General features: G+C 42.4%; 1 protein-coding gene across 4 annotated transcripts in view; it reads left to right on the forward strand.

The window, feature by feature from the left end:
• Positions 1–21,845, forward strand: part of LOC105497793 (OTU deubiquitinase 7B) — a 137,171-nt gene that overhangs the window by 94,108 nt on the left and 21,218 nt on the right. For 3 of the 4 annotated variants that reach the window (XM_071086262.1, XM_011769158.2, XM_011769160.3), the window contains exons 2-7: positions 2,341–2,491; positions 9,523–9,711; positions 13,253–13,480; positions 14,916–15,017; positions 16,466–16,593; positions 21,373–21,485. In XM_071086262.1, coding sequence (XP_070942363.1) covers positions 2,407–2,491; positions 9,523–9,711; positions 13,253–13,480; positions 14,916–15,017; positions 16,466–16,593; positions 21,373–21,485 — 845 coding nt within the window. In that variant the 5' untranslated portion in view covers positions 2,341–2,406. Of the gene's footprint in view, positions 1–2,340; positions 2,492–9,522; positions 9,712–13,252; positions 13,481–14,915; positions 15,018–16,465; positions 16,594–21,372; positions 21,486–21,845 lie in introns of those variants that run through there. The other variant, XM_011769161.2, reaches the window with a different exon arrangement.

Genomic DNA, 21,845 nt, shown 5'->3' on the forward strand with positions numbered 1-21,845 from the left:
TCTCCTGACCTCGTGATCCGCCTATTTCGGCCTCCCAAAGTGCTGGGATTACAGGCTTGAGCCACCGCGCCCGGCCGTGTATAAATTATTTGAGCTGGTACCACTTCCTGTGACCTAAGGCTGTGGCTAAAATGGGTTTGGAGAAGAAATTCTTGCCTATATTGGGGGATGGGAGGAGGATTTATTCATCTATTGATTCTGAATTTAATTCCTAATTCCTGAAGGTAGGGACTGATTTACTTTATAACTTGACATTTTGAATTTGAGGTATCTTAGACCAAAAGTTCTTTATGTATTAGTAATTCTTTCTGATAATTATGATATTGAAACTCAGGTAAATTTAAAATTGACAATATCTAGAATAATAGATAGTCAAAGATCATAGATCATGAGGCTGTAGTGAACTGAAGAAGTTTATTTTTTAAACCTTGAAAGTATCTTAGGAGTCATCTAATCCAAGTCTAGATTATAGAAGAGACAACTGAAACCCTGTAAGTAATCTGACCAAAGTCACCTAGTTAGTACATATAGGTGTATGTAGGTAAACTCATATAGTGTGAGGGTGGTAAGAGTAGTGACAGCATGGTTGATGTCCCTGTAGAAAGGAGAGTTTTTAAAACTTAGAAATAGAAGGGTGATAAGAAGTGCCCTAGAATTTCTGATCTGCTAAGCTTCAAATTGGTTGGTTTGTTGGTAGCTGATGTGGAAGTTGGCTTAGTCATTGAATCATTTATTCTTCAGACATTTGACTACCTACTATATTGTAGATGCTACACTAGATCTTGGAGTTACAAAAATGAAGAAATCGTGTCCCTGCACTCACGGATCTCTTGTACTACTAGAACAGGACAAGAGAGAATAATTTCTATTTTGCCATCTCTCTCTCTCAAAAAAAAAAAAAAAAAAAAATCCAGTGTTAGCAAGTTCGTGACCTACTGGTTTTATAACCCACAAATCTTGTTTGTTTATTTGCCTTGTCACTTATTGCCTTCAACAATTATACTTTGACCTTTCCCAAAAGGCAGGGGATTGGTGGGTATGGTAGGGAAAGTGTACCTGGTGACTTAATGAATGAGTCTTCTATAGAAAACTGTAAACTTGGCAGAATTTGGTCAGAGATTGTTCTTCACTCTTACTGCTTCCCTCTGACTTTTAACCTCAGAGGAATGTTGGATTGGTGCCAGCTGTCAGGTCAGGGACATAATTTCTGCCAAAGTCTGAAAGAAGATCGATCTTTTTCAGTTGAACTTATTTGGCAGTCATTTGTCCTGCGTGGAGAAAGACGTGTTTGGAGTAGATGTGTTTCCTGGGTTCATGAGGTTAATGGATAGAGATTGACTCTTGTTATGAACCTTTCAGGTCCCCACTCTGCTTTGTGGAGTAACTTATATTTAATTTAATTTAATTTTTTGAGATGGAGAGTCACTCTTTTGACCAGGCTGAAGTGGTGTGATCTCGGCTCAATGCAAAGTCCGCCCCACGCGGGTTCAAGTGATTCTGTTGCCTCAGCCTCCCGAGTAGCTGGGATTACAGGTGCCTGCCACCATACCTGGCTAATTTTTGTAATTTTAGTAGAGACGGGGTTTCCCCATGTTGGCCAGGCTGATCTCAACCTCCTGACCTCAGGTGATACACCTGCCTCAGCCTCCCAAAGTGCTGAGATTAAAGGCGTGAGCCACTGCACCTGGCCTAATATTGTATTTTGAGTAGTTTTAGCTATCAGTTTACTCCTCTGCTAGCATCAAAACACTAGTCAACTCTGAAATTATCCAGTGTATAGTAATTGTTCATTCACTCAACAAATATTTATTGAGGGCCAGTGTGCCTAGCACTGTGCCAAGTGATACATGCAGGGGATATATTAGTGAAGGAGACATACAAGTTTCCTGCTTTCAAGAAACTTTTATATTAGAGGAGATGGCTAGACAGCAACTAATTAAAATAATTTGAGAGTATTCAAGTGCCAGGAAGGAAATAAACAAAGCTACCATGTTAGAGACTATTGCAGGTGGGGAGTTCTTCAGGATAGTAGCCTGTTGCTTCCTTCTTTAGTTTGGATAAGCAAACTCATGGTAGAAAAGCAGTACTCAGGAAAAGTACAGGAAAAGCATTTTTCAGAGTGGTATTACAGGTTACTGGTTAATGTAGATGTTGAGATATTAATGAAGAGTTAGGAAATAAAATGTTACTCTTCATAATTTTAAAGTGCTGTATTTTAAAATTCAACTGAAATGAATGAGCTAGGATAGTTTCCCCATTTGGTTAGGAAGGTGCTGACATGGGGCTGTGATTATCCTGTTCCAGTGTAATTTGAGCCTTATGTATTTATTTATTCCTCAGGTGGATGCCTGAATTTTGATCTATGTTCTACCTACATCCAGCTGGCTGAAAGTACTTGATGATCACATGACCCTGGACATGGATGCTGTTCTGTCGGATTTTGTCCGTTCCACAGGAGCAGAGCCAGGGCTAGCGCGAGATCTCCTAGAAGGTGAGGAGTTGTAGGGGAGAATGAGAAAAAAGAAAGTAAAATGTAGTATTTATCATTAGGATGATTTGGAACATTTAAGGTGATCAGGAAGATACTTTGTGTATGGTAGGCCCTACAGTTAATTCTAATGATATACTTTGTGTGTAACCCATCATAATTTGAAATTTTAGGCCGGGCGCGGTGGCTCAAGCCTGTAATCCCAGCACTTTGGGAGGCCGAGACGGGCGGATCACGAGGTCAGGAGATCGAGACCATCCTGGCTAACACCGTGAAACCCCGTCTCTACTAAAAATACAAAAAACTAGCCGGGCGAGGTGGCGGGCGCCTGTAGTCCCAGCTACTCCGGAGGCTGAGGCAGGAGAATGGCGTAAACCCGGGAGGCGGAGCTTGCAGTGAGCTGAGATCCGGCCACTGCACTCCAGCCCGGGCTACAGAGCAAGACTCCATCTCAAAAAAAAAAAAAAAAAAAAAAAAAAAAAATTTTAAAATCCCTTTTTCACCTTGAACTTCCTGGGGTAGTTTTTTCCACTGTCAGTTTATGCTCAGGCAGTGCAAGTGAAATTTTATATTAGTTCATTACAAACATAATTTTATTTTATTTTCATTTATTTATTTATTTTTGAGACAGAGTCTCGCTCTATTGCCCAGGCTGGAGAGCACTGGCACAATCTTGGCTCACTGCAATCTGTGCCTCCCAGGTTCAATCAATTCTCCTGCCTCAGACTCCCGAGTAACTGGGATTACAGGTGCCTGCCACCACACGCAGCTAATTTTTGTATTTTTTAGTAGAGTTGAGGTTTCACCTGTTGGTCGGGCTGGTCTTGAACTCCTTACCTCAGGTAATCTGCCTGCCTTGGCCTCCCAAAGTGCTGGGATTACAGGCATGAGTCACTGTGCCCAGCCTAAAAACATAATTTTAGATCTTTAAGACTTCCTCTTTATATATAAGTGTCTTTAGGGTTTTCATGATGGGATCATCCATGGTTTTGTTCTTTCCTTACATAACATACATTACAGGTAATTCTATGTTGAGTAGATCAATTTAATGTTTTCATTTTGCTGCTTTTGTTTACTTATATCTTTATATACATAAGTTTGAATGTTCTAGATTTTTTTATTATTATTATTATTATTGAGACGGAGTTTCGCTGTTGTTGCCCGGGCTAGAGTGTGGTGGTGCAATCTTGGGTCACTGCAACCTCCTCCTTCCCAGGTTCATGCAATTCTCCTGTCTCAGCCTCTGGAGTAGCTGGGGTTACAGACATGTACCACCACACCCAGCTAATTTTGTATTTTTAGTAGAGATGGGTTTTCTCCATTTTGGTCGGGCTGGTCTCGAACTCCTGACCTCAGGTGATCCACCTGCCTCAGCCTCCCAAAGTGCTGGGATTTCAGGCATGAGCCACCGTGCCCAGCTGAATATTCTAGATTTTAAGGTCCTGAAGGGTTAGAATCATGTCCCTAGGATTCTTTGTTTACAGTCACAAATAATAGATGGCAATATGAAAATATGTAATGACACAAACAGGCAGGCCTATGGGGAAGGGGCAAGTTCTTAGCATACATAGGTAATATTTTAAATTGCCAGCCCTTAACAAGGTGTGACAATTAGACATTTGCTTGGCTACCTGTGAGGAGAGCATGAGTTTGGAAACAGAAGATCAGGGTTTAAATTGCAGTTTAGTAATTCAGTATAGCTTTGCCTTTAATTTGCATTTTCTTTTTTTTTTTTCTTTTTGAGACGGAGTCTTGCTCTGTCACCCAGGCTGGAGTGCAGTGGCGCGATGTCGGCTCACCACAACCTCCGCCTCCCAGATTCAAGCGTTTCTCCTGCCTCAGCCTCCCGAGTAGCTGGTGGGACTACAGGTGCCCAGCTAATTTGTTTATTTTTAGTAGAGATGGGGTTTCACCATGCTGGCCAGGCTGGTCTCAAACTTCTGACCTCGTGATCCGCCCACCTCAGCCTCCCAAAGTGCTAGGATTACAGGCATGAGCCACCGTGCCCAGCCTAATTTGCATATTTAGTTTCATCTCCTACTACTTTTCCCTATACTTCTATGCAGCCAGGCCTGACTTGTCATCTCTCGGTGATCATGTTAGGTTACTTCCTCAGTTTGCAGCATTTCTTTCCTCTATTATTCTTCTTGTCCTTCAAGATTCAGCTCAAATGTTTCCTCTTTCATAAAATCCTCAACGTTTCTGCATTCCTCTTATAACGTGTTGAACACTTATGAGTGTTCAATATGTGCAAAGTACTTGAGATACGTTATTTTATTCTCACAACCACTGTACAATAAAGTTTTATTATCCTGGAGTTATAATTTTAAAACCTGAGGCTCAGTGAAGTTAAGTAGGATTTGAACCTAGGCAATCTGGTTTCAGAGTGTGGCTGTAAACAATTATGTTATAAATCATTGCTAGCATGCTCACATGTGTGCGTGTGCGTGCGCGCACACACACGCACACACACGCACACACGCACACACAGGCTGTGAAAGAAATGTCGAGGGTTCTGTGAGAGTGAAGAAAGAACCCTAACTTAGATCTAGAGTGCAGGAAGGCCTTTTCTGAGGAGTGATTTTTAAGCTGAGCCCTGAAGGACAAGTAGGAGCAGCAAGACAAAGGGATATAGAAGAGAGTGTTTATGCAGAATAAACAGCTTGTGCAAGGGCCCGAAGGTGCAAGAGAGTTTGGCACATTGGAGAAACTATTAATAATGAGGTAGTAAGAATGGTGCAAGAGTGGTAGGAAGCTGGTGAGATAGGTAGGAAGCAGAAAATAGGGGCTCTAGCCAGGTACGGTGGCATTCACTATAATCCCAGCTACCTGGGAGGCTGAAGTGGGAGGATCGCTTAAGTCCAGGAGTTTGAGACCAGCCTGGGCAGCATAGCAAGACCTCATCTCTTTAAAAAAAAAAAAAGAAAGAAAAGAAAGGAAGAAAGAGGCTGGGCACAGTGGCTCATGCCTGTAATCTTAACACTTTGGGAGGCTGAGGCAGGCAGATCACCTGAGGTCAGGAGTTTGAGACCAGCCTGGCCAACATGGTGAAACCCCATCTCTACTAAAAATACAAAAATTAGCTGGGTGTGGTGGCGGGTGCCTGTAGTCCCAGCTGCTCGGGAGGCTGAGGCAGGAGAATCTCTTGAACCTGGGAGGCACAGGCTGCAGTGAGCCGAGATTCTGCCACTACGCTCCAGCCCGGGTGACAGAGTGAGACTCTGTCTCAACAACAACAACAAAAAGTTATTAAGAAAAAAAAAAGAAAGAAAAGAAAAAAAGAGAGTGCAGGGCCTTTGTAGGCTATGATGTGAGGAGTTGAAATTTTATTCTAAGTTTACTAGGAAACTGGTGAAGGATTTTAATCAGGGGAGTGACATGACTGGATTTGAGTTTTTAACAGTGTACTTGTAGAGAACACTCTGGCCAGAGAATAAATGATTAAAACAGTTAGGAATATTGCCTTAGTTCAGGTGACAGATGATGATGATGTAGACTAAGGTGGTAGCAATAGATAGAAGTGGGTGGAATTAAGATAATTTAGAAGGAAAAATACAAAAAACTTAGCTCAGCATGGTGGCACATGCCTGTAATCCCAGCTACTCAGGAGGCTGAAGTGTTAGAATTGCTTGAACACAGTAGGGCGGAGGTTGCAGTGAGCCGAGATTGCACCACTGCACTCCAGCCTGGGTGACAGAACGAGACTCTGGAGTTCCAGACCAGCCTGGCCAACATGGTGAAACCTTGTTGGCTAAAAAAATACAAAAATTAGCCGGGCATGGTGGTGCACACCTGTAATCCCAGCTACTTGGGAGGCTGAGGCAGAGAATGGCTTGAACCCAGGAGGTGGAGGTTGCAGTGAGCTGAGATCATGCCACTGCACTCCAGCCTGGGCGACAGAATGAGACTCCATCTCAAAAATGAAAAAGAAAAAAAAAAAAAAGAAAAAAGTTTAGAAGGGGCATAAAAGGACCACATCCTCATTTTCTTTCTGTTGCTTGTTTTTTCTTTTAAAACTGAGGCCGGGTGCAGTGGCTCATGCCTGTAATCCCAGCACTTTGGGAGGCGGAGGCAGGTGGATCACCTGAGGTCAGGAGTTTGAGACCATCCTGGCTAACACGGTGAAACCCCGTCTCTACTAAAAAATACAAAAAACTAGCTGGGCGAGGTGGCGGGCATCTGTAGTCCCAGCTACTCGGGAGGCTGAGGCAGGAGAATGGTGTAAACCCGGGAGGCAGAGCTTGCAATGAGCTGAGATCCGGCCACTGCACTCCAGCCTGGGCGACAGAGCAAGGCTCCATCTCAAAAAAAAAAAAAAAACACCAAAAATTAGCCGGGAGTGGTGGCACGCGCCTGTTATCGCAGTTACTTGAGAGGCTGAGGCAGAATTGCTTGAATCCAGGAGGAGGAGGTTCCAGTGAGCCGAGAGTGTGCCACTGCACCCCAGCCTGGGTATCAGAGCAAGACTCCATCTCAATAACAACAACAAGTTAACTGATTGTATTTCAATAGGACTGTTCAGTTTTTGTTTTGTTTTGTATGAGATGGGGTCTCATTCTGTCATCCGGGCAGAAGTGTAGTTGTGTGATCTTAGCTCACTGCAACCTCTGCCTCCTGGGCTCAAGTGAGCCTCCCATCTCAGCCTCCTGAGTAGCTAGGCCTACGAGCACACACCACCACACCTGGCTAATAGGACTGTTCAATACCGATAATAGAAAAGAAGAGAAAGAAATCAAAAGTAAACTATCATATTATAAAGAACAAATTAGAGAGGAAAGAGATTAGGAGGAGAGAGATCAGATAGAGAATTCCTTCCTAAAAGACCAAAGACCAAGTAAAGATTATGAGGACCTCAAATCGGGCAGTGGCAATAAAAATGGATAATAAGAAATGGATTTGAGAGATGTTTTAGGGGTACAAACAACTATGAAGATTGACTTGGTGGTGAGGGAAGAGGAAGAGTGTGATCTGAGGAAACTTGAGGAGCTGAAAATGACTGAAGTTTCAGGGCCTGGAGGGATTGTGATGCCATTACTGATTTAAGGAATGTAGGAAGAGGAGACGCAGCAAGTTTTAGGAAGGAAAATGATGGATACTCAATTTGGCCATGTGGATTGTTAGGAAGACCTGATTTTAATGAGATTTGCAGACAGTTGGAAGTATAGATCTGATGCTCAAGGCAGATGTCACTCATTCATGCATTGATTCAGGAGAAGAGTTCTCCATTAATTCAACAAATATTTATTGAGTAACTACTGTGTGCCAGGTACTGTTCTGGATGCTCTAACAAAACAAAACAAACAAAAATACCTGCCTTCATGTTCTAGCAGGAGAGAGGGTCAATAAACAACAAATGTGATAACTAAGTAAATTATAAAGTATATTATAAACTGTTAAGTGCTATGGAGAAGAGTAAAGGGAATGATGAAGTGGGTTTTGATTTTTAAGTCAGGGTAGGTCTTACTAACAATGTGATATTTAAGCAAATACCTAAAGCTAATGAGGAGTTGTCTGTGTGGATATATTGGGGAAAGAACCTTCTAGGTAGAGGGAATAGTCAGTGGAAAGGCCCTAGAGTGGGAGTGGACTTAGCATGTTCTAGGAACAGCAAGGTCAGTGATGACTGGAACAGAGTGAGCAAAGGGAGTCAGAACAATTGGCTAATATAATGATTTAGAAGTAAAATCATCAGTCATGATTTAGATGTAAAATTGTAAGTAAAACCAAGCACTATTCTAAGTGCTTTCAGCTCATTTAATCTTGATAACAACTCTATGAGGTTGGTTCTGTTACTGTCATCTGCATTTTCACGGATAAGTACATTGAAACACAGAGAAGAGGCCAGATAAGTAGGCCAGGACATATAAAGCCTTGAGTATCAGGTCAAAGAGCCTGAGTTTTATTCTGTAGGTAGTGGTAAACCATTAAAAATCTCGATTATGGAACTAAAATCATCACAACTGTGCTTTAGAAAGATTAATCTCATGGGATTCTTTGGAATGGATTGGAGGTAGGACAGTAGGTGATAGGAATTGAATGAAGGTGGTGGTAGATGGAATAGAAGAGAAAGAAGTGTGAGCAATTATACAATGCATATTTGTTGAATAATTTAGCTGGAGAAAGCATCAGAAAAATGCATTATGACAAATCTTATCTTTCAGGGTCTTTTTTTTTTTTTTTTTTTGAGACGGAGTCGCGCTCTGTCGCCCAGGCTGGAGTGCAGTGGCCGGATCTCAGCTCACTGCAAGCTCCGCCTCCCGGGTTTACGCCATTCTCCTGCCTCAGCCTCCCGAGTAGCTGGGACTACAGGTGCCCGCCACCTCACCCGGCTAGTTTTTTCTATTTTTTAGTAGAGACGGGGTTTCACCGTGTTAGCCAGGATGGTCTCGATCTCCTGACCTCGTGATCCGCCCGTCTTGGCCTCCCAAAGTGCTGGGATTACAGGCTTGAGCCACCGTGCCCGGCCTCAGGGTCATTTCTTTAGTAGAATGGTGATTCTTAAATTTGGGGGAAATACTGTTTCCTTTGATAAGCTGATGACAGCTATGAACTCTTTCACTAGAAAATGCACAAGCCCATGATCTTATATGCAGGTTTAGTGGTTTAGAGCACACTAGAGTACATGTAGACTAAGAACCTCTTTGGATCTCAGAATTAGGAGACCTGGGCTTGCGTCCTACTGGGTCTGGTGTGAACTAGCTGTGACTTTGGGCAAATAATTTACTTCTCTAGACTTTATCTGTAAAAGGAAGTTTTAATTTTAGGTTACTAGATCTTTAAGGGCTCTTTTAGTTCAGAGGGACAAAGTTTCTATTTTCATGGCACTTACTTAGGAAATAGACAACAAATAAGTAAGTAAAGACATTTGGTAAGTTAGATTGAAGTGTTATAAAGAAAATTAAAGCAGGGTAAGGAAAAAAAGAATGATTATGTGCATGCGTATTTGCATGCTGGTTTTGATAGGATAGTTAGTGTGATCTTTGTGTCTCTATACTATGGGTGCACAATTTGCTTTTTGCTTTGTCTCCTGACAGGAAAGAATTGGGACGTAAGTGCCGCCCTCAGTGATTTTGAACAGCTACGTCAAGTCCATGCTGGGAACCTACCCCCATCCTTTAGTGAGGGGATTGGTGGCTCCAGGACCCCTGAAAAAGGATTTTCTGACAGAGAGCCTTCTCGCCCTCCCCGACCCATCCTCCAACGGCAGGATGACATCGTTCAAGGTACTGGGGTGACTGGGGAATGTTTCCGTATATGGAGTAGGAAGGGAGGGGATTGTTAAATGGAGTCATAAAGTCTAGTGATTCATTGGAGGTGATTCCATTTCTTCCCCTTCTCCCAGCTGAACCCAGATTGAGGGGGCCTCAGTCTGCCCAGGTGCTGCAGTCCCTCACTGCATCTCTGCATCTTTAGTGTTATCTTGTATAAAAGCCTTCCTCAGATACTGTGAAAGAAATAGAGGAAGGAGAATAACAATCTCCTTGTTGATATAAAGTTCACATAAAGGTAGAATTGAAAGAACCACTACCTCTTTGGGGGGTAATTTGTTAATATTTGCCAATATCTATCAAAATTAAAATGCATACGTACTCTGACTTAGCAATTTGATATCTAGCAATTTATCATATATGTGTATGTGCACATATGTATCCTTTAAATAAATACATAAGGTCGGGTGTGGTGGCTCACGCCTGTAATCCCAGCACTTTGGGAGGCCGAGGTGGACGGATCAGGAGTTCAAGACCAGTCTGGCCAACATGGTAAAACCCCATCTCTATTAAAAATACAAACATTAGCTAGGCTTGGTGGTACATGTCTGTAATCCCAGCTAGTTGGGAGGTTGAGGCAGGAGAATTGCTTGAACTTGGGAAGCGGAGGTTGCAGTGAACTGAGATTACACCACTGCACTCCAGCCTGGGTGACAGAGCTAGACGGTCTCAAAAAAGTAAATAAATGAATAAAAATTTTAAAAAAGAAATATATAAATGCAGCATATAAGGTTACTCACAGCAGCATTATTTTACAATAATTACATCTTGAAACTTTTTTTTTTTTTCCTTGAGGCAATCCATCTGACTTGGCCCCCCAAAATGCTGGGATTATAGGTGTGAGCCACTGTGCCTATCCCTGAAAACATTTAATGTCCATTAGTAAAGGAGTGGTTAAGTAAATTGTAATCATCCATATTGTGGAATACTCTGCAGTCATTAGAAAGAATTAGGTAGAACTTGGTGTACTGTTTTGGAAAAATTTCTAAAATCTATTCAGAAAGGGGCTGGGCATGGTGGCTCACACCTGTAATCCCTGCACTTTGCGAGGCCAAAGCTGGTGGATCACCTGAGGTCAGGAGTTCGAGACCAGCCTGGCCTACATGGTGAAACCCTGTCTTTGCTAAAATTACAAAAATTAGCTGGTCATGGTGGTGCACACCTGTAATCCTAGCTACTCGGGAGGCTGAGGCAGGACACTTGCTTAAGCCCAGGAGGCAGAGGTTGCAGTAAACCTAGATTGCGCCACTGTACTCCAGCCTGGGTGATGGAGTGAGACTCCATATAAAAATATATATATAGTTTTTTTCAAAAAGATAAGATGCAATACAGTGTATGTAGTATACTCTCATTTGTGTTTTAAAAGACTATTTTAAAAGCTGTATATGCATTTTTAGTAGAGATAGGGTTTCACTGTGTTGGCCAGGATGGTGTCGATCTCCTGACCTCATGATCTGCCCGCCTTGGCCTCCTGAAGTGCTGGGATTACAGGCGTGAGACGCCACGCCCGACCAAAACCTGTATATGCTTCTGTATGCATAAAAATTTCTAGAAGGATACAAAAGTTTGCCTCTGAGGAAGGGATCAGGAATTTTGAATGAGAAGAAGACTTCCTTGTGAAATCATTTGATACTTTTTGATAGTATATTAATTTTTTACCATAGGCATGTGGTACTGTTTTTGAGGCAGGGTCTTGCTCTGTCTCCCAAGGCTGGAGTGAGGCTGGCGGAACACAGCTCACTACAGTCTAAACCTCCTGGGCTCAAGGGATCTTACCGCCTCAGCCTCCCAAGTAGCTGGAACCATGGGCACGCACCACCTCGCCTAGCTAAATTTTTGATTCTTTGTAGAAATGGGGTCTCACTCTGTTGCCCAGGCTGGTCTCAAATTCCTGGGCTCAAGTGATCCTTCTACCTTGGCTTCCCAAAGTTTTGGGATTACAGGTGTGAGCCACCATGCCCAGCCTACAAATACCTAAAAAATATTTTTAAGGTGGGCGTGGTGGCTCAAGCCTGTAATCCCAGCACTTTAGGAGGCCAAGGCTGGCAGATCACCTGAGGTCAGGAGTTTGAGGAGAACAGCCTGGCCAATGTGGAGAAACCCCATCTCTACTAAAAATACAAAAATAATTAGCTGGGTGTGGTGGCATGCGCCTGTAATCCTAGCTACTCAGAGGCTGAGGCAGGAGAATCTCTTGAACCTGGGAGGCAGAGGTTGCAGTGAGCTGAGATTGCAGCACTGCACTCCAACCTGAGTGACAGAGTGAGACTCTCTCAATTAAAGAACAAAAACAAAAAACAAAACTAAAACGTATTTTAAAAATAACATCACTATAAGATAACTTTAGACAACTCAGTTTATTTTGTGTATCATATATTGCAAATATTGTATTAAGAACGGCCCAACATGCTTTTGAAATTTTGCCTCCTTTGGATCGTCATTAAATTGTTACATAATTGAAGCCATACAAATGTACTGTAATACTGCACTGAGCAAATTATAATCACAATGGAATATCTGCTTGGGAATTACAAGTGTCATGTATTCAAAACAAATGAAATGATGTGGGGTGCTATCTATATTATTGCCCTCCTCTATAGACTGTTAAGAATTGACTGTCCCTATAAATTTCTGATAAATAATGTGTATTGAGAAAAGTTGTAGTAAGCAGTATAGATTAATGTTATTGATGTAGGAAGAAAGTTCCCAAATGTGTAAGATTTATTGTTGATTGTCTTTTTTTTTTTTTTTTTGAGATGGGGTCTTGCTCTGTTGCCCAGGCTGGAGTGCAGTGGCATGATCTCGGCTCACTGCAGCCTCCATCTCCTAGGTTCAAGCAATTTTCCCACCTCAGCCTCCTGAGTAGCTGGGATTACAGGGGCACACCACCATGCCCGGCTAATTTTTGTATTTTTAGTAGAGACAGGGTTTCACCATGTTGGCCAGGCTGGTCTCGAACTCCTGACCTAAAATGATCGACCTGCCTCGGCCTCCCAAAGGATTTTCTTTTCTATAATGGAAATCTTTTATAATCTTTCTAGAATGAAAATACCCTTTAGAAAAGGTATTTTCCAAGACCCTGAAATTACCAGAGAGATTATTTGACTAACTCTAGTCTAGTGAAACCTCACTTCCCTTATTCCCTCTCCTCCCACCAAACAATGACTAAATTGCTAAATGAATAGGTCCCTATCACATTGGGAAATAATGGCAGTGGAGGAAGACAGAGTCAGAGGGAGGGGAAGATCAGGCAAATTCCAAAGAAGGGTAGAAAGAGGAATGGATATTTGGTGCTAATGTGAGTGCCTGCAAAAATACTTTCTCTATTTCTCCAATTGTATTTGGCTTCAGAAAAAGGATTCTGAAATTCAGTAGTCAGTTAGACTTAGTTTTTCTCTGACTGTAAACCTTGTTGAGAGGTAACTATCACCACATCAGTGTAGAATTCTCCAAGTGGGCTGTGTGTGTTCTAAGGTGACTCCATTTCTCATTGCAGAAAAACGCCTGTCTAGGGGCATCTCCCACGCCAGCTCCAGCATTGTTTCCCTGGCCCGGTCCCATGTCTCCTCCAATGGTGGGGGTGGGGGGAGCAATGAGCACCCCCTGGAAATGCCCATCTGTGCCTTCCAGCTTCCAGATCTCACTGTGTATAATGAAGACTTCCGCAGCTTCATAGAGAGAGACCTCATTGAGCAGTCCATGCTGGTTGCCTTGGAACAGGCAGGTCAGTGAGTGCTTCCTCTCCCACGCTCTTCCCTCTACTCTCCACCTACAGGCAGCCTTGTGGAGGGGCTGTGCTTGATCGGTAGCTTCCAGTTTAAGTGTGTGATCTGATTGCAGTCAAAGTCAGGAGTCAGTGGGATAAACTTGTGCTGTCCTTAAAGAAAGGATACAGATTAGATACTTTACTCTGGGAATTTCCTGTTTGATGGAAGAGAAACCAGATATACATGTGAAAAGGCCTAGGAATCAATACCTAGAAATCAATACATGAAAAAAATACAACTAATTATAAATGGCCCTGGAACACCCTTGTGAACAAAAATGACCAATGCTGTAGATGATGCACAGTAGTGAACCTATCCCCCCAAATGTATTTACCTTTGTAATTGTGTTTATCTTAAATTATTGTTAAAATTAATTCTTACAGGGTAAGGCAGCTGCGAATTTTGGAAAATCTAATTAGGCATTAAAATGCTTGCGTGGGATAAGAACTGGAGTTAGATGAGGGCATGGAAAGGAAGCTTTTATTTTTCATTTCATAACCTTCTATACTAACCATATACATCTATTTGTAATGTTTTTTTAAGTTAGTAAATTATCTAACTTAATAATTTTAAGTCTGGGGAGTTTATAAGCCAGTTTTTCTTTCAGTAGTTCAAGAAACTATGCTCCGCAGTAGTTCAAGAAAACTTACGCATCACTCATAAAATATTTTCCTCATGTAAATAATGGGTTGGCAATTGTGGGATGACTGTATGGAATTAAAACTTATTTTCTTGGGTGTTTTGTGTACTTTATCTTACTGCTTATTCCTTTAAAGTCACACCCCACACATGCTGACATACTGTCATATATGCAGATGATACTCATAGGACACCTTAAATACATGCTTTGAGTTGTTTTTGTTTTGTTCATGATGGATTTTTGCTGAGCTTTGTTGCTGTGATACATACTCGTCTCCTGAGTGGAGGGAAGGAATCAGAGCCAGTTCAAGCAGTCAACGGTTTCAACTTATGTGCTTAGCCTCATCATTTAACCCAGGGTTTCTCAACCTTGGTACTATTGACATTTTGGTCTAGATAATTCTTTGTTTTGCAAGCTGCCTTGTGCATTATATCAGGTTAGCAGCATCCCTGACCTCTGCCCATTAGATACCAGTAGCATCCCGCTACCAGTTGTGACATGCAAACATATCTTCAGTCATTGCCAGTGTCCCTTTGGGACAAAATTGACACTACTCACTGATCTAACCAATTGTGCTCACAAGATTCTGACTGACTAGATATAAGTGAAGAAGATATAAAGAGTAATCGAGTGATGGTTTTATTCTGGGTAGGCATCCTAGAGGAGGCTGCTTTGGAGTCTGTTTTAGAAATAGGAAGGTGGGAAGAGCTTCATGGATAATCTCCTTTTCCTCCAATATCTTGTTTCTACAGGGCGTTTGAACTGGTGGGTGAGTGTGGATCCCACCTGTCAGAGGCTGCTTCCTTTGGCAACTACTGGAGATGGGAACTGTCTCCTGCATGCAGCCTCCCTTGGTGAGTCTTGAAAGCAGTCCTCCATTTGCCTGCAGAAAGGAAGCAGTTGAGTCAAATCTCATGTGTAGGACTTGATCCAGACAACCTTGATCTTAGGCAGAAATGATGGTTCAGAGCAAGATTGTGCATGCATATGTGCGTGTCTGTGTGTTTATGTTGGCACAACAGGAAATGGGAGTGAGCCCTGCCTTTGTGAGTGAGATAGTGAAGAGAGCACAGATATTAGCTTGGGCTGGCTTTGAAAGCTGACCCCAAGAGTAGTGAGTAGGAGTAAGCCAGCAATGTATAGCTAGATGTGTGTGTGTGTGTACAATTCTACTTGATATTTATTCTTTTGGTGTATGAAAAAGATACATTTTTAGCAGTCCTTTGTAACACACACTTACTTTATTTTATTTATTTAGTTTTTGAGGTGGAGTCTCAGTCTGTTGCCCAGGCTGGAGTACAGGGGCATGATCTTGGCTCACTGCAACCTCCACCCCTGGGTTCAAGCGATTCTCCTGCCTCAGCCTCCCAAGTAGCTGGGATTACAGGTGGGAGCCACCATGCCCCGCTGTAAATAGGCTTAACATTTAAAGTAAGGGCTGGGTGCAGTGGCTCACGCCTATAATTCCAACATTGTGGGAGGCCAAGGTGGGAAGATCACTTGAGGCCAGGAGTTTGAGACCAGCCTGGTCAACACGGTGAAACCTCGTCTCTATTAAAAATATAAAAATTAGCCCGGCATGGTGGCAGGTGCCTGTAATCTCAGCTACTAGGGAGGCTGAGGCAGGAGAATCATTGAATCCGGGGGACGGAGGTTGCAGTGAGTGAGCCGAGATCACACCACTGTACTGCAGCCTGAGCAACGGAGCAAGACTCTGTCTCAAAAAATAAATAAATAAATAAATAAAAAGCCAGGCGTGGTGGCTCACACCTGTAATCCCAGCACTTTGGGAGGCCAAGGTGGGCCGATCACCTGAGGTCGGAAGTTCAAGACCAGCCTGGCCAACATCGTGAAACCCTGTATCTACTAAAAATACAGAAATTAGCCGGATATGTTGGTGGGCACCTGTAATCCCAGCTACTTGGGAGGCTGAGGCAGGAGAATCTCTTGAACACGGGAGGCGGAGGTTGCGGTAAGCCAAGACCACACATGGCATTCCAGCCTGGGGGACAGAGCGAAACTCTGTCTCAAAAAAAACAACAACAAAAACAAAAACCCACAAAAAAACCAAATAAACAAAAAATTAAGTCAATTTACAACTTAATATATTATTTGCAGCCTGGTGCCATGGCTCACACCTATAATCCCAGCACTTTGGGAGGGTAAAAAGGCAGGGGGGGTCACTTGAGGCCAGGAGTTCGAGACCAGCCTGGCCAACATGGTGAAACCCTGTCTCTACTAAAAATACATCAGTCAGCAGAGTCAAGCTGAGGTATCTTACCATTATGCTTTTTTGCCACAGGGATGTGGGGTTTCCATGATCGGGACTTGATGCTGCGGAAAGCTTTGTATGCACTGATGGAGAAGGGAGTCGAGAAGGAAGCATTGAAAAGGCGCTGGAGGTGGCAGCAGACACAGCAGAATAAAGAGGTGGGAGAGTGTGGGTGGGAGCACCTTGTTTCCTAAAGTTACCTAGCTACCAGAGTCACCTGGTGCCTGCCAGTAGAAAATATTTCCAAGTGTTTAAGTCAGTGTGACTCCCCTTATGATCCTGAAAATTGGACAAAATGCAGTTAACGCCAGTGGGGTAAATGCCTTCTGATGTGGTCATGAGAAGTGGTGGTGGGCATGAGACCTACAGAGAGGTTATCTAACATTGTGCTTTTCCCCCAATAGGTGCTTTATAGCTTTTAGTGGCAGTATTTTGCAAAATGAGTTATGACAATTCCATAGGATTTTTGTATTGTTTTGGTTTTTTTTGCTTGTAATAAGGCTAGATCAATTTTTAAAGACTTACGTTTTCAGCCCCTATAGAAATGTGAATACTTAAAAATCTTTTTGTACATAAATACCATTTGTTTTTCATATACTCAGTTTTAGTTTATTTTAAATTTTAAAAAGCATAAGGAACCAGCATTCTAATCACACACACACAAAAAGCATACCTGTTTAATTGAGTTTGAACAGTACTTCTCAGGAGTTTGACAGATATTGAGGCTGCTCTTATATAAGGGAGTAACAACAGATTGTTTGTACTTGCCCTCTCCAAAATGGGTTGGGCAAACTATGGCTGTTTTGTAAAAAAAAAAAAAAAAAAACAAAAACCAAAAAAACCCCACTTTTATCAGAACACAGCCCTGCGCATTTCTTGCATGTTTACACGTGTAACTGCTTTCTTCCTCCAACAGCGGAGTAGTAACATATGGCCTGCAAAGTCCATACTTATTGACTACCTGGCCCTTTACAGAAAAAGTTTGCTGATTACTTCCCTTCAATAATGACATTATGCCTTTACATAAAAATAATGAGACTCCCTATTTCCTCTTCCTGTGATTCTGTCTCCTATGTTTATATCTCCTGCTTTTTATGTATATCTTTTTTTTTTTTTTTGCCATGTTATGGCTGGATCTTTCTGGCATTTAATATGGCAGTATCTCTTCAGAAGCTTTCCTTTTTCGTCCATCTTTCTTTTTTTCTCATTTTATGAGAAATGAGAAAAGTCGCACCACTGTAGTAGTCAGCTTATGACAGAGTAGTCAGCTCTGTCATAACTGACAATATAGAAGAGTTTTTTTTGTTTTAGTTATTTAGAATTTTATGTCCTGAAGATTTAATATGTAAGTAGAACATGCTATGTTTCTTCCTCAAAAACATATAATCCAGTTGTTAAAAGTAGGATGATATTAAGATCAGAATCCTGTCCTTGAGCAGCCAGTCTTCCCCAGAAGATTCCTGAGGGAAATAAACCCATAGGGGCAAGGCCACATAAATGACATTCTTTATTAGCACCAAAAGCTAGAGCTAGCCTAGAATTTAGAATCCAAAGCCAGTCAGCAGTCAGTTTTGTGGCAGTCAACTTTGTCCTCTTCACTGTTGAGTTCAGATAATACCGGAACCTTAACCACTGCAGAAGCAAGAAAAGGCCAAACCAGAACATGCCAGCTATTAAGTAGAAATGACAGCAACAGCCAGAAAATAAGTGTACCCAATTTCAGTTATTAAAGCAATGACAGCTGTTATTCTAAAGATGGGGTTAGATTATAATGGTATTTAACCAGGAAACCCAGAAATACCCAAGTTCTATCCTTGGCCAGCCAGCCTTTCCCTCTCAGTCAGCCTTTCCCTCTAAAAGTCCCCAACATGCATAGAAAATAGTGGCTAGTAATGGAGTGATCGTTTTACTCCTTTTGCTCAGGGCAGTGAACGTTCATACTGAAAATGTGGCCTTCATAATTGTCTTAGCTTAGACCATTCATAGCATTATACCTACCTTGGGAGTGGGAATGGTAGGAGGGGGATAATGAACTTGGGAAGCTTCCTTTAGCTCCCCAGTACCAAAACCACACTAAGTTAGTTTTGATTTCCTGGGCTTCCTTGTTTTATGTTGAAATTGGTGGTGAGGCTCAGGAATAGTTTCTTAAATGTTAAAGCTAGAAGTGTACACCATCTAGTGGCTGTGTATATTATAACAGGAAGCAGAAACAGGCGAGGAAGAGGGAGCCGGATCCCTCCCGATGCGTCTATTGGAGTGACTGCAGCACTCCATATAGAACCTGGGCATCGCTTTATTTATTTATTTATTTATTTATTTATTTATTTATTTATGAGACAGAGTCTTGCTCTGTCGCCCAGGCTGGAGTGCAGTGGCACCATCTCAGCTCACTGCAAACTCTGCCTCCCGGGTTCACACCATTCTCCTGCCTCAGCCTCTCAAGTAGCTGGGACTACAGGTGCCCGCCACTACGCCCGGCTAATTTTTTGTACTTTTTAGTAGAGACGGAGTTTCACCGTGTTAGCCAGGATGGTCTCAATCTCCTGACCTCGTGATCCACCTGCCTCCGCCTCCCAAAGTGCTGGGATTACAGGCGTGAGCCACCGTGCCCAGCCCGCTCTCTTTATTTTTAATTGAAGTAAAATTTGTGATAGCATTTTACAAATTGAAATGTGTCAAATAGCTGTATCATTAAAAAATTTCCAATTAAATTTGTTCCCAGTCCCCCTCATGTTTCCAGTGATTCCTTCTACTCTGTCAGTGTGCGGTTAAGCAGTGTAGACTCGTTTTAATACTAATGTCAGCCAAATAAAATGAATAAGGTAAACTTATTTCCCTTATCATTATATACATCCTAAAGCCAACGTGTTTTAAAATTGCTTGTACCATTGCCTGGTCTCCTTTGGTAAAAATTGTAGTTTCACTTAGCATATGTTTATTGATTACAGTCACAAAATAGACCTTGGGCGTATTGCATAAAACCTGATCCTAGAGTAGAGGAGAAGATGGACATGTAAATATATAATTGCAACAGGTTATAACATGTATGACTCTCATGATAGACATCTCTGTAGCAGTTAATGCCGGCCAGGTGCGCTTGCTCATGCCTGTAATCCCAGCACTTTGGGAGGCCAAGGCAGGTGGATCACCTGTTAGTAGTTCGAGACTAGCCTGGCCAACATGGTGAAACCCCATCTCTACTAAAAATACAAAACTAGCCAGGCATGGTGGCATGCATGTGTAGTCCCAGCTACTCAGGAGGCTGAGGCAGGAGAATTGCTTGAACCTGAGAGGTAGAGGTTGCAGTGAGCCAAGATCATGCCACTGCACTCCATCCTGGGTGACAGAGCAAGACTTTGTCTCAAAACAAACAAACAAAAACAACAACAACAAAAAACAACTCTATAGCAGTTAGGGAGAGAGGATACAAAGGAAGGAGTGGTTGACTACCAAGGGAGATATAGGAGACTATTTAGAGGAATGATACTTGGGTTCTGTCCTAAAAGTTGAGAAATTGTTCACAAGGTCAGTAGAAAGTGAACTATTCCAGGCAGAAGGAACAACTTAGACAAAAGCTCAGTGGTATAAAACAACACGGTACATTTCAGGAACTACAGCTAATTCAGTGAGATATATCTGACTAGAGAAGTGGGTAGGGGCCAGGAGGTAGGCTTTGTATGCAGCGTTTCCATTTGGGAGGCTGAGGCAAGAGAATCGCTTGAACCCAGGAGATGGAGGTTGCAGTGAGCCGAGATTGTTCCTCTGTACTACAGCCTGGGCGACAGAGCGAGACTCCATCTCAAAAAAACAAACAAACAAAAAAAAAAAACAAAAAAAACGAAGGTATCCAGGTGTGGGGTGGGTGAAAGAAAGAGAGGAATATTAAATAATTCCTTGGTTTTGAGCTTGGATGTTTGGGTGATAGTTGGTACTATTCACTAAGGTAGGAAAATAGAAAGAAGAGTGGGTTTGGGAAAAAACAGGAGTTCTATTTTGACTACAGAGTTGAGGTAGCCATGGGCAGGTGGCATTCTCCAGTAGGTAGCTGGATATATGAATATAGAAATTAAGAAGTCTAGACTGGGTGCAGTGGCTCATGCCTGTAATCCCAGCATTTTGGGTGGCTGAGGCGGGTGGATCACCAGGTCAGGAGTTTGAGACCAGCCTGGCCAACATGGTGAAAGCCTGTCTCTACTAAAAATACAAAAATTAGCTGGGTATGTTGGTAGGTGCTGTAATCCCAGCTACTAGGGAGGCTGAGGCAGGAGAATCATTTGAACCCGGGAGGTGAAGGTTGCAGTGAGCCAAGATTGTGCCATTGCACTCCAGCCTGGGTGACTCTGTCTGAAAAAAAAAAAAAAAAGAAATTAATAAATCTGGACTGGAGATAGATGGTATATACCATACAGATGGTAGTGGGTGAGATTATGGCAGTAGAAGAGATCACCCAGAGGGAACCAAGGCGAAAATCATTGACACACCACAACTGTTTTGGGGGCACACAGAGTTTAGAGAAATAGTAAGCAATCTTATGGAAGCTAATGGTGAAGAAAATTTAAAAAGGAAAATAACCCATGGGAAGGCTAAGATGAGAACCAGGGTCCACTGAATTTGGCAATTAGAAGGTCATTGTTCTTTACCAAAATCAGGTAGGTGAAATGGTATGTGGCAGGTGGGTGAGCAGGATGGAGGGCAGAAACGGGACAGATTGCAATCGGTTAAAAAAGAATGGATTATAAAGAAGTGTAATAGTCATAGATTATTCGTTCATGGATCTTGACTGTAAAAGAGGGAAGAGATTTGACTTTGTAGTATAATTTGTAAACCAAGTGCTAAGGGATTAGGGAGTGGAGTAACAGTGAGTAAGGTAGAATAGGTATTGCCTCTTAGAACCCAGCCTCTAATTGCCCGATGTTCCCTGCCTGTCCTTCACACAGTCAGGGCTGGTATACACAGAGGATGAATGGCAGAAGGAGTGGAATGAACTGATCAAGCTTGCCTCAAGTGAACCCCGAATGCATCTAGGTACCAATGGAGCCAACTGTGGTGGGTAAGTATGGCTAAGGTGGGGAGCGGGAAACCTTCATAGAGTCCTCACTGGGCTTCCACAGCCCACTGTCTAGAGAGCTCTGTGCTAAGAGGATATTAGAAGGAAAGAGAGGAGCTATGCTAACGGCACAAAAGTGTAACAACATGATGTTTAGGAACTACAGGTAGTTCAGTATTGAACTGGAATATAAAGTAGCTCATCTAGACTTTGGAAACTTCAGGACAAATGACCCAGTATCTTCAGTAAGTAAACTGCAAGGAAAATAAAAAGGGACAAGGAACTTGTAGGTTTAAATGCAGTAAAAAGACATATCAGGCTGGGTGCGGTGTCTCACGCCTGTAATCTCAGCACTTTGAAGGG

The sequence above is a fragment of the Macaca nemestrina genome, chromosome 1, assembly GCF_043159975.1.
Source record: "Macaca nemestrina isolate mMacNem1 chromosome 1, mMacNem.hap1, whole genome shotgun sequence".
NCBI lineage: Eukaryota > Metazoa > Chordata > Mammalia > Primates > Cercopithecidae > Macaca > Macaca nemestrina.